This window comes from Papaver somniferum, chromosome 7 (genome assembly GCF_003573695.1).
Source record: "Papaver somniferum cultivar HN1 chromosome 7, ASM357369v1, whole genome shotgun sequence".
Lineage (NCBI taxonomy): Eukaryota > Viridiplantae > Streptophyta > Magnoliopsida > Ranunculales > Papaveraceae > Papaver > Papaver somniferum.
In genome coordinates, this window is record NC_039364.1 from 218457807 (window position 1) to 218469627 (window position 11821).

The window sequence follows — 11821 nt, forward strand, 5'->3', positions numbered from 1 at the left end:
TGTTTGTGAACATATAGATGCCCTCGTGATTTACGTGTTCACAATACTCCACTTTCCTCATTGCCTTAAAATTTGTGCAAATTACAACTAAGTCATCTTATTAGGGACGGAGGAGTATGTATTTTTGTAAGGTCCTCTACCTCGGTTAAGCTGTGTCCATGTTATTGCCAGCAGAGCTTCCACTTAATTATTATTATTCGCACGACTCAACCGAAGTGTCCAGTCAACTGTGACCACTATATGCAACCTCATCAAGTCTGGTTCAACATTTCATCTGTTTCTTTCATTCTAACTCAACAGATAAGTAGTAATGGCCGTGGGATTCATTGCAGAGATGAGTAGTGAGAGATACAGTCAATACAGTGGAAGAATGACTAAGATTGTTATACTCTCGTTTATGATGGCTGCCATGGGTGGACTTCTCTTTGGTTATGATATTGGAATTTCAGGTAAAATTTTCATTTCTTTTACTATAACATGCCTTTTCTTTATTTCATTTTTGGTGCATATTCATGGTAGATTTTGATTGGAGAACTCATTGTAGTTTGCACTAAAATCATTCCAAATAAAAGGTCTGGGTGTTTTATTTGTCCAATGAAGCATCCAGATATGAGTTTGACAATTTTTAAAATTATTTACAGGTGGAGTGTCATCAATGGAACCATTTTTAAGGAAATTCTTCCCGAAGGTTTATAGAAGAATGAAAGAAGATAGAAACATCAGCAACTACTGCAAATTTGACAGTCATCTCTTGACTGCATTCACTTCATCTCTCTACATTGCTGGTCTTGTGGCTTCTTTCTTTGCATCAACGACTACCAGGTCCTATGGTCGGAAGCCCTCCATACTCATAGGTGGCTTCGCTTTCCTTGCTGGTGCCGCTCTTGGTGCAGCTGCTGCCAACATTTACATGCTTATATTTGGACGTGTATTGCTTGGTGTAGGCATTGGGTTCGCAAACCAGGTAATTACAATGACATATCATATCATATCCACCCTTACCTCTTTATGCACCTACATGGATATGATTTCTATCTTTTAAATTGTCGCCAAATCTAACGAATATATAGATTCTGCAATGCGCTTCATTTGTTAAAGTTCGTGTTGTCCTTCTATATTGATTTGCAGGCAGTCCCATTATATCTGTCAGAAATGGCGCCGGCAAAATACCGAGGAGCAATGAACAACGGTTTCCAATTATGTGTCTGTATCGGAGTTTTATATGCTAATCTCATCAACTTTGGTACAGAAAAGATCAAAGGTGGCTTTGGATGGAGAGTCTCTCTTGCCGCTGCTGCCATTCCAGCTTCAATTCTATCTATAGGATCCATCTTTCTACCAGAAACCCCAAATAGTTTAATTCAACGTGGGAGTGACCATCAAAAAGTGAAGCTAACGCTGCAAAAAGTAAGAGGCCCTGTCAATGTGCAAGCAGAGCTCGACGATTTGATAAACGCTAGTTCCACTGCATCCAATGGACCATAACATAATCCACTCCAACTAATCCTGCAAAAAAGATATCGGCCTCAGCTGGTAATGGCAATAGCTATACCATTCTTCCAACAGGTAACAGGAATCAACGTGATTGGACTTTACGCACCGTTAATATTCCGAACAATTGGATTAGGCGAAAGTGCATCACTCTTGTCAGCTGTATTAACAAGCCTCTTCTCAATAGGTTCAACCTTAATGTCAATGTTCATAGTAGATAAAGTAGGACGCCGGTTTTTGTTCATGGCAGGGGGAATTATAATGTTCGCATCGCAGTTGTTGGTTGGAGGAATAATGGCATACAAACTTGGAGATCACACTGATCTAATGACAAAAGGATATGCATATTCAGTTTTAGTTTTGATTTGTGTTTTTGTCAGTGGTTTCGGGATATCTTGGGGTCCATTAGCTTGGTTAGTTCCTAGTGAAATTTTCCCGTTAGAAATTAGATCAACTGGACAAAGTATAACTGTGGCTGTAACTTTTGTGTTCATGTTTATAATTGCTCAAACGTTTTTGACAATGCTGTGTCATTTTAAAGCTGGGATTTTCTTCTTCTCCGGTGGTTGGGTATTTGTAATGACAGTGTTTGTGTATTTTTTCTTACCGGAAACTAAGAATATTCCGATCGAACAAATGGATAGGATTTGGATGGAACACTGGTTTTGGAAGAGAATTGTTGGGGAAGAAATTGAAATGTAAAATTAATAAATTATCTGAGATATGAAATGATTTTGTTTATTTATTTTGATCAGTAGAGAATTTGGTGACGGTGAGTTTCGAACTTGGGTCACCGGTGTCTATCACCGACGGACTTGAAATGATTCATGTTTAAGTGTCTACCAAATGAGTTGGCCTTGCGTTTTCTGGTCGCGTACATGATGTGCTAAAGTTGCGCATGCGTCAAATGCAGCTGCAAGTTCTAACCAGCTTAACTGTCATCCAGAAGGCAGGAGAGTTCTTATGACCTCTGCAATGAAAATCTCCATTCCAATCTCTTTCAGAAATACAAATTACCTTTTAAGTTTAAGAACGTTAAAAACAGTTAGAGGATTACCGACAAATTTTGCCAGTAAATTGGCTGTGGAAGAACAAAAATATCCAGATTTATTGAAAAGATGTGGTGTAGCTTTGGATTTCAATAATGGAAAAGCACTTCATGCAAAACTAATGAAAGAATCATTACTTTCATCACTTTTTCTTCATAACCATCTTTTGAATATGTATGTGAAATGGGGTGATGCGGACCAAGCTTGTAAGTTGTTTGATGAAATGACTCAAAGGAACGTTGTTTCTTGGTCATCCATTATTACTGGTTTAGTTCAGCAGGGGTTTTATGAGAAAGGCTTAAGTTATTTTTGTTTGATGCATCGGGCTGGGTGTAAGCCTAATGAGTTCACCTTTGTAAGTTCACTAAATGCTTGCTCGTTTATAGAGGATTCAACACAAATGTACCAACTATATTGTTTGATTATTCAATTAGGATTTGAATCCAATGTGTTCTTGACAAATGCATTTCTTTCAGCTTTGTTTCGGCATAAGAAATTAAATGAAGCAATGGAGTTGTTTGAGAAATGCCCTGGAAGAGATATCGTTTCCTGGAATTCAATGATTGGTGGGTTCTTACAGATGTCACATTCAGAAATCCCTAGTTTCTGGTGTAGGATGAATCACGAAAGGGTGGAACCTGATAACTTCACGTTTTCGAGTATTCTTACGGGTTTGGCTGCTTTATCGAATTTGCAAATGGGTTTGCAGGTTCATGCACAGCTTGTTAAGTATGGGCATTTGGATGAAATTTGTGTTGGGAATTCTTTAGTTGATATGTATTTGAAGTGTCAGAAATTTGTTGAGGCTTTGAGGGTGTTTAACGACATGCCTCATAAAGATGTACTCACATGGACAGAAATGGCTTCCGGATGCTTACAGTGTGGCGAACCAAGTGAAGCTCTCGAGATTATTGCACGGATGAGAAAATTTGGTGTGAAACCTAATAGGTTCACATTAGCAGCTGCATTTAACGCATGTGCAACTTTACCTTCGGTGGAAGAAGGTAAAAAAGTTCATGGGTTAAGGATTAAACTGGGGGATGAAGCTGATGTTGCCGCCGATAATGCCTTACTTGATATGTATGCAAAGTGTGGATCAATGGAGGATGCATGGGGGGTATTCTGGTCAATGGATGATAAATCAGTGGTTTCTTGGACTACTATGATAATGGGTTTAGCACAAAATGGTTTCGCTAGAGCAGCACTGGAGCTCTTCGAAAGAATGATCTTAGAAGAAGCTGTTCCAAATTATATAACCCTTGTTTGTGTTTTGCATGCATGTGGGCAAGGAGGGTTTATTGATGAAGGATGGCAGTATTTATCATCCATGACTCACAAATATGGGATTGTTCCCGGGGAAGATCACTATGCGTGTATGGTGCTTCTTCTTGGACGGTTGGGTCAGGTTAAAGAAGCGGAAGATTTTATTCGAAGAATGCCAATTCAACCGGGTTTACTAGTTTGGCAAACTTTGCTTGGTGCTTGTTCTGTTCATGGAGATATTGAAACTGCAAAGATAGCAGCGAAGGAAGCTCTTTCCCTAGACAAAGGAGATCCTTCAACTTATGTGTTGTTATCGAACACTTATGCTGACTCAAGCAATTGGGATGACGCTTCAAAGTTGAGGAAATTAATGAAGAATACAGATGTAAAGAAGAAACCTGGATACAGTTGGATTGAACTAGCTGGGAGTGGTTAATTGATATCAGAATTTGCTTCTACTCCATTTTTCAGAGCTTTCTGGACTTAAAAGCATTATGCAGTCGGCTTCTTCGGCATGGTCATACTTCCACAACTGAAGGTGTCAGGCACACCGAGAGAGATTCAAAACAACTACTGTTATCCCGGTTCTTGCTTGCAGAATCCCTCCAAGGAACCTGAAATAGTTGCTACTTGAACAATATATTCCTGGAAACTACAATTTCCTATGAGATTGTTTTTAGGCTGTTGAAGTTCTTAGTCTGTGCTCTGAATTTTTCGAAAAGCAGGAACAGATTCTTGATGGAAACCGTAGACCCCTTAGTCCAGGGTATTTGCTGGGTTTTTGAAGATATACTAGTTCACACAGGCTTAAGGAACCAATGCACGCACCTAGAAACACTTAGTGCCGTGGAGTATGGTATGGATGAAGAACTCGAAGCCATCTTATGGACTAGGCCAGCTAGGCTGTTGCCTAGAGCCTCAATATGTTGAGGACATAGTGTCTATCATTATTCTTTTTGATAGTCATATTTTTTAGCTATAGTGAAAGTCGTTTGTTTTGTAATTAGTGCGTACTACTTTCCAATTTCATTTAGTCATTATTTTTATTTTTATACACTTTTATATAAGAACATTAGAACTCACCACATTTAGCAATTCTTTTTAAACTAACCAGTGAGATCACTGGGTGTGCTATTTAGCTCCCTCTTTTCCCCCTCCCTACTCACTCCCTACAATCTAAACCATACATCTGAGAAATGGTGAACCCCACCTGTACATGAATGTGAATCGAAATCTGGATGTGTGGTTTAGATTGTAGGGAAGTGAGTAGGGAGGTGGAAAAGAACGAGTTGAATAGCATTTCCATTTAACCCACTAAATTTGATAATAATGATATTTTTTTTCGTAAAATAAAATTTAATATTCTTGTTTGTAATCATTACGTAGGTACTTCAAAGAGCTTTCCAAATATGTTAATTTTACAAAAATTCGGTGTGTATTTTCAAAGATATCAAGTTTTTAAATTTTTTGATGGATTTTTAAACAATGGCATTTCTATGAATATGAAATATATAAGGTTTAATATGTAAATATTGATTTAATGTACGTTTTTACCCTTAAATACATAAGTATATTAGTGGTTGATATCTAAGGTCATATTAGTAATATCAGGGTTACATTAAGCTAATTTGTCTTTTTTGTGACCAACCAAAATACTTCTTCTCTTTATATTAGTAAGATTTAAGTATCTCCTTCTCGATAAGTCCATTTAAAATATGATGAATACCATTGGCAGAAGATCATATTTTAACAAAGTCCTACTATTTTCTAAAGCATATTATATTAGTTTAAACTAAAAAGAAATAATGCTTGAGTATGTTACCCTCACACCCATGGAGTCGTCAAATCTAAAGACTGATCTTAGTTGATCTTTCGATGATTTTTCTTGAGAGGTGGTTAAGAATCTAAGATTCTCTTCGGGAGTCTTAAGTTCCGGATTTGTGAGGTTTGCTAACTTGTCTATTGCAAACAAATTTCCGCACCTTGATCTTTGATCTAAACGGAAATCAAATAGGCTTATATGTTAAAGGCATATTGGTATCAAAAGTCTTCACTTCGGCTGAAGCAACTCTTAGGATGTAAAGGACGTCAGCCAAGGAATTAAGTGCTTTGAACCTTGCGAGGTTCAAGAGACATAAGGAGCGCGTATGTAACTGAATTGCTTGGAGGGTGAATTCAGTCTCAACTACACTTCAGTCCGACGTCTGATAGTAGGCTAGTGTCTGTAGAGTCTTAATATACAGTGTGGTATAATCGATTCCAAGATTGTAAATATGAAAGAGGATTTACAAAGAAAGATGTCAACATACTTTGAACACTAACATTAACTCTTATCTTTTATTGTTCAAAGTTATTCCTTAACTACTCAAGGAGATCCCGGTCCGAAATAAATTAAGAATCTTTTAATTAAGGTTGTTAGTTTTATATGCTTTAATTACCAGCAATTAAATGCATATCTATAGAAAATAAAAATTACTAATGTGCATTTACTGATTTGAGATTTTCTATTGAGAGATTTTGGAAAATATTGGACAGAGCATTTCCAGGAATTATGAAAAACCGATTTGGGCATTTATTGCATATCTTAAGAATAATTCGGTTTTGGAAATTCCTTGGTGTCCAAACATCCTTGGTCTATAAATACCTAAGTTTTCATTTCTAACAAACTATCCTAAGAGCCAGGCAAACTTCATCTTTTTGTTGTTTCTAGTGGAGTCGTCTATCCGGAGAGGAAAGTACCCTAATTAGGTGAAATCTCTTACGACCGCTCGCTTAAAGACTTCTGTGGGATCAAGAAGCTATACGAGTACCATTGGTGGTAAACTAGATAATTTAGTTTTCGATTGATTTGATTGACTAACGGTTGTTGAACTTTGATTGCACTTGGTTTGTTTATTCTTGAGAATCTTCTCTTTTGATATAAGATTCACTCAAACTAGATCGAAGTATCGACGGAATCTTTAGAACTGTTTGTAGATCTAAAGATATCTTGTGATAATCCATTTGCGTGATTGATCACAAGAGATTCAAATGGTGTTGTGCAGGTTTAATTGAAGATTAAATAAGATTTGAAGACGAAGAAGATTTCTGATTGGTTTCTCATATCTTTGTGTAGCACAAACCTTGATCGGCTGGGATCCAACTATAATCGGATTTATTCGATTGATTAGTTGCGTGAGATCGGCATCACTTTATAGTTCATTGTTGGATTATATATTGATTGATTGCAAACTCTGCTACTTCGCTAGTTGTTGGATAGATTGATCTGACCAACCAAAGGAGTTTATTAGTTTAAACGGAAGAGCCTTTGCATATGACTTGAGATATATTCATCTGAAAGAATCAAGAGAGTTGTTACCAAACATATTTGTTGTTCCTTTACTGATTGGAATACGATCCAAAAAAATTATTCTGGTGTGTGCACTTATTGAATGTCGGAAGTGCAGGGATACTGAAGAAACTAAGTGAACTAGTTTAGTTGCTTGGTCTCAACTGTACGAAGTTGATTTAGATTTTGTATAACGGCTTAATTCTGAGAGTATTCAATTCTGGACTTGGTCCCGAGGTTTTTCTGCATTTGCGGTTTCCTCGTTAACAAAATCTTGTTGTGTCTTTTAACTTTCTATTTCCTCAATTATAATTGTTATTATAATTAAAAGTAAAATACACAAACGTTAACTCTGTATTACTTGATAGTGATCCTATAGAGTTTGGTTAAGTCCGAACCTATTATCAAAGTAATCACACTTTGATTGTTATATTGTCTCGATCTCGTATACATAGACGATCACACAAAGTGTGAATACCGATTTGTCGTATTGTCTCGACTTTGTCCATAGACAATCACTTTCGGTAAGAGGACTTATAGGTGGATATTTTAAAATATTATGGTGTATTTGGGTACCCTCGTTTTTTCAATTGGTATCCGAGCAGGCAAACACGAAAAGATCTAACAATATGTGTTTGGTGTGATCCAACCTGTAAGAATTGAATCTATGACTGATTCACTTAACGTTATACAAGAGTATGAATATTCAAAAGTTGAAGATGTTACTACTTCGTTGACTCATGATCCAGGAGTTACAAAAACATCTGAGTCTATCTCTGATGAAAAAGAAGATACTGATAAAGAGTTGGTAAAACTCCTAAGGCCAATAAGATCTCTGTCTACACGGATGTTAATATTAAAGACATAATCTAATCTTCTTAAGCATGAGATCAGATAAAAGGACATTCAACTAAATATTCTAGGCAAAGAGAATATGGATCTCACTGTCAAATTAGAAGCTCTTGGTAAATCTCTTACTCAAGATCAAGAGACTCATCCTATGACTCTGACTAATGATTCTGTTATAAGTTCTTCTGATGAAGAAACCAAAAGTCCTTGTTCGACTTTTAGAGATTGTGATAACAAAACCTGTTTGATCACATCTGAAATAGATCATGATGATGGTAGTCTGCCCAACTACATCAAGTCAGAAGAGAATGATAAACCATCTTCTACAACTATTGATGATCAAAAAAATATTGTCCAAAGGAAACTTTGAACCGATTTCCATGAAAAATATCTTAAGGAATACAACCTTCAGTCACATGACATGAAACTTATACTTCTTCAAAATACTGTGGTAAAAGTATTGAAAGGTGTTTCTTGTCTTAAAAAAACGAAAGATCATTCCTCAGTAGAAAGATGGAATATATCCTAAATTGATAAGATCAACTCAAAACTAAGAGTTGATAATCACTTCTGGAAAAAGGTTCCTCCTCGCTCATGTCGAAACAATCCTTGTTTACATGAAGAACGATTCCGGAAGAAAGGGAAAGAGAGAATCTCTGACAAAGGAAACAATCAGGAATCTCTGATAATTGTTTCAAATGATCATACTGATGTTCATAATAAGGAAATCCTTAAAATGAGAAAATCTTATGAAAATCTCATTGACAGAATTAAGAGAGATTTATCTATCTCTGAAAATTCTCACATCAGTACACTTTCTCCTAATGATCATTCCTTTAGATCAAAGATGGATCATCTTCTTGGGATAAAATACCTTGGGCAGAAATTCCCAAAGAGAAACATGAACTATGTTTCCGATACTCGTTCTAAGCAAGAAAAGGCTTACTCCGATACAACCTAGTTGTATGAAGACTGTGCACTCTCATCCTAGTTCGTGCTCATAACTTTTGGGATGAGTAGCACATAAAATGAGAGCATAATTTTTAGTTTGTGTTTTTATCAAAAAATAAAAAACCGGTGACAATCTCTGGATAGCTGCAAATCCATTTTTGTCTAAAAATTGTTCATGTTTATCATGATATTCCAAAAATAGGTTTTATTTGAAATTTTCGAATTTTAATAAACCTTCCAACATGAGAAGTTCGGACATAGGAAATAAAATATACTCTGTATATATTTCGGAATTTCCTGAGTATTTTCGGTCCGAAAGTTGTCTCTTCTTAAGAGAAACTATCTCTTGCTTGTACTGAGAAATCCTGATTAATTATTTTTAAATACCTGAGCATGTCTCCAATAACTCACAGTTTCACAAAGGTCAATAAGGAGGATGCTCAAAAGGTTAAGGATTGTCGAGGAATCAATACATAAAGGAAGAAGAAAATTATATCGAAAATCATGTCTGAGTATGATTCTGATAATTCTGCTGGATCTCAAGATGAGTCATGTCTTTTGGCTTACAACCTTCAAGATCCAACAAAAACCAATTGGATACCTTCAGATAGTATGATTGACTATATCCATGGTTTTGAAGAACTAAGAACCAATCTCATAATGACGGTTCGAAATCAAGATTGGCTCAAGGATAGGATTGAGGAAACAAAAGTTGATCTTGCAGACATGAAGGTTCAATTTGAAAAGCTTGAAAAACAGGAAGTGGTTGCAGACAAGTCTCTCGAGACATGCTTCAAAAGTTTGAACACTGAAGAAACCTCAGTGAACAATAAGAGCACCGCTAGGGATTAAGTTATATGCTGTAATACTTAATCCAAGAAAAATAGACATCAGTTTTTGATTTATTTCGATCATTGTATAAGTTCTATTTTTGAATAAAACTACAAATTATTTACGAATAAAATTATTATTTTATAATTTTTCTTGTGATAGTTTCCAATTACATAGCCTGTGCTTGAATGTCCATATTATTGTTATGTGTTTATGGGATGTCTGATTTCGGTTTTCATAACCTTAATATTCGATCTCATATGATGTGAACCCTTATGGTTTGTGTGACTTTTTGATTTAGCGGGAATAAATTCGATCCCATGTTGGTAGGTTTTATCAAAGGATCATAAGGTGTTCCAATTGAAACTCATATGTAAAAGTCACAATGTGTTGAATCAAATTGTGTTTGCATGAGTTATTTTTAGCATAAAACATATGTTTTTCGGGTTTTCAACTTTTTCTATTGGCACACATTAGTTAAAACCGATTCAACCTTTCTTTGGCAAATGTTGCTCTTGTTGTTGTTCTTTTGTTCTTGAGAGAGGATGATAACATACTGGGGGAGAGTTCTAACTTGAACTTTCCCTTAATGATATATCTTTCTGGGGAGAAGAGGATGCGGAATCTGAGGTAAGGAATTTGTTAGTTAATCGTTTTCCTGTTTAAAAAAAGCCTGTTTATATTGCATATATTTTGCTTTTGCTTAACAAAATTTTGGTACGATTGATATGTATTCCATTATGTGTGTATGGATGTGTGTGTGTGTGATTCAATTGTTTCAGGTTAAGAAAAACTGTGTCAATTTATTTGGCTTATGTTTGGTATCTTCTTTATTGTTTGATATCAAGTGTTTTTGCTTAAAGAAATTTCGGTGCAATTGCGGTGTTATAATGTCTATGTTTATCCGGTTAAGAAAATAATTTTGCAAGTCAATTTATTTTGGTTTGTATGTATTGTTTATGGCTTAACAAAATACGGGATCATTTGTTTAGTCCAATTCGATTCCGGATAAGAGAGACTAAGTTAATTCTGATCTTAGTTAGACTTATCAAATTGAAGGATTCGGTTATTCAAGTATAATCGAATTCCTTGACAAGAAATACTAGTTAACTAACCTAGTACTTGTCTTGTCTAAAGTGAAAGGTCTAAGTTATTGTCTGAATAATTAGAACCTGATGAGAGAAATAGAGTTCATTCTGATCTTTATTTTGGTCTTATCGAAATAAGCGATTGTATGTTTACAATCGGTTTAAGAAGGGAACTAAGTTTCTTAGTCAATTTTTTAGACTATTAGGGAAAATTGCTTCGGGAAATTGTTTCCTTGATAACATATTAAAACCAAATTACTTGTATTTTCGGTTTTGATATTGGTTGTCTAAAGTGGTATGTGAAACCTTCGTGCTTAACTCTTATAGGTTGTACAAGTCTTTTAGATTTGTAATATTCTTTCGGGTTGACCTTTATTTGCTCGAACCTTTGTCATTTTGTGACAAAAAAGGGGAGAAATATATGGAGTAAACAAGTGATTTGTAATAACTAGCGAAAGAGTAAAGCATTGACTAAGGGGCAGCAACATATCATATTGTTGTTGTAGTTATATTGACTAGAAAAAGGGAATAACAAAGATGTGCGGATTGAAAATCTACCTATCTTACCTTTAAGGGGAGTATTAGCTTTGTTATTAAAATGTCAACAACGACATTTATTAATTGAATATATGCTGGTTAATGTGTTGTTGAAACTTGGAATCAAGCGTATGTATAATGAATTCTCGTAATTTGTTTATCCATATGTATTAAGAGTTTTGTCACTAAAATTGACAAAGGGGGAGATTGTTAGAGCATAGCTCGGTTGAATCCACCAAGCGTTGGTATGTCAAGTTTGGTTGTCATATTTTAGTGAATCAAAACTCATCTAAGAGTCGCTTGATTATGTACTAGAGACAACTTCGTGTAGGTTAGATTAGAAAGTCTAGGATTATGAGACATACAAGTATTATTCGAAGACCTGAATAATGTGAAGAAGTAACGAGCTACAACGACATCATTATTCGTCTTAA

The 11821-nt window shown here is 35.5% G+C and overlaps 1 protein-coding gene and 1 pseudogene across 2 annotated transcripts; both read left to right on the top strand.

Annotated features, from left to right (window-relative positions):
* Positions 1-334: 334 nt before the first annotated feature.
* Positions 335-8514, top strand: LOC113295955 (annotated as a pseudogene).
* On the top strand, positions 2354-4808 carry LOC113293364 (pentatricopeptide repeat-containing protein At4g21065-like). 2 transcript variants are annotated; one of them, XM_026542021.1, is made up of 2 exons: positions 2786-2895; positions 3017-4808. In XM_026542021.1, exon 2 carries the CDS (start codon positions 3049-3051, stop codon positions 4237-4239), a length of 1191 nt encoding a protein of 396 aa, XP_026397806.1. In that variant the 5' UTR covers positions 2786-2895; positions 3017-3048; the 3' UTR covers positions 4240-4808. The 2 variants fall into 2 exon arrangements, with proteins under 2 accessions (XP_026397805.1, XP_026397806.1); XM_026542020.1 differs by having other exon boundaries at positions 2354-4808.
* Positions 8515-11821: the final 3307 nt, after the last annotated feature.

Coding starts and splice junctions, on each gene's coding strand:
- LOC113293364 (XM_026542020.1), top strand. CDS start 2,455: ATGACCTCTGCAATGAAAATCTCCATTCCAATCTCTTTCAGAAATACA.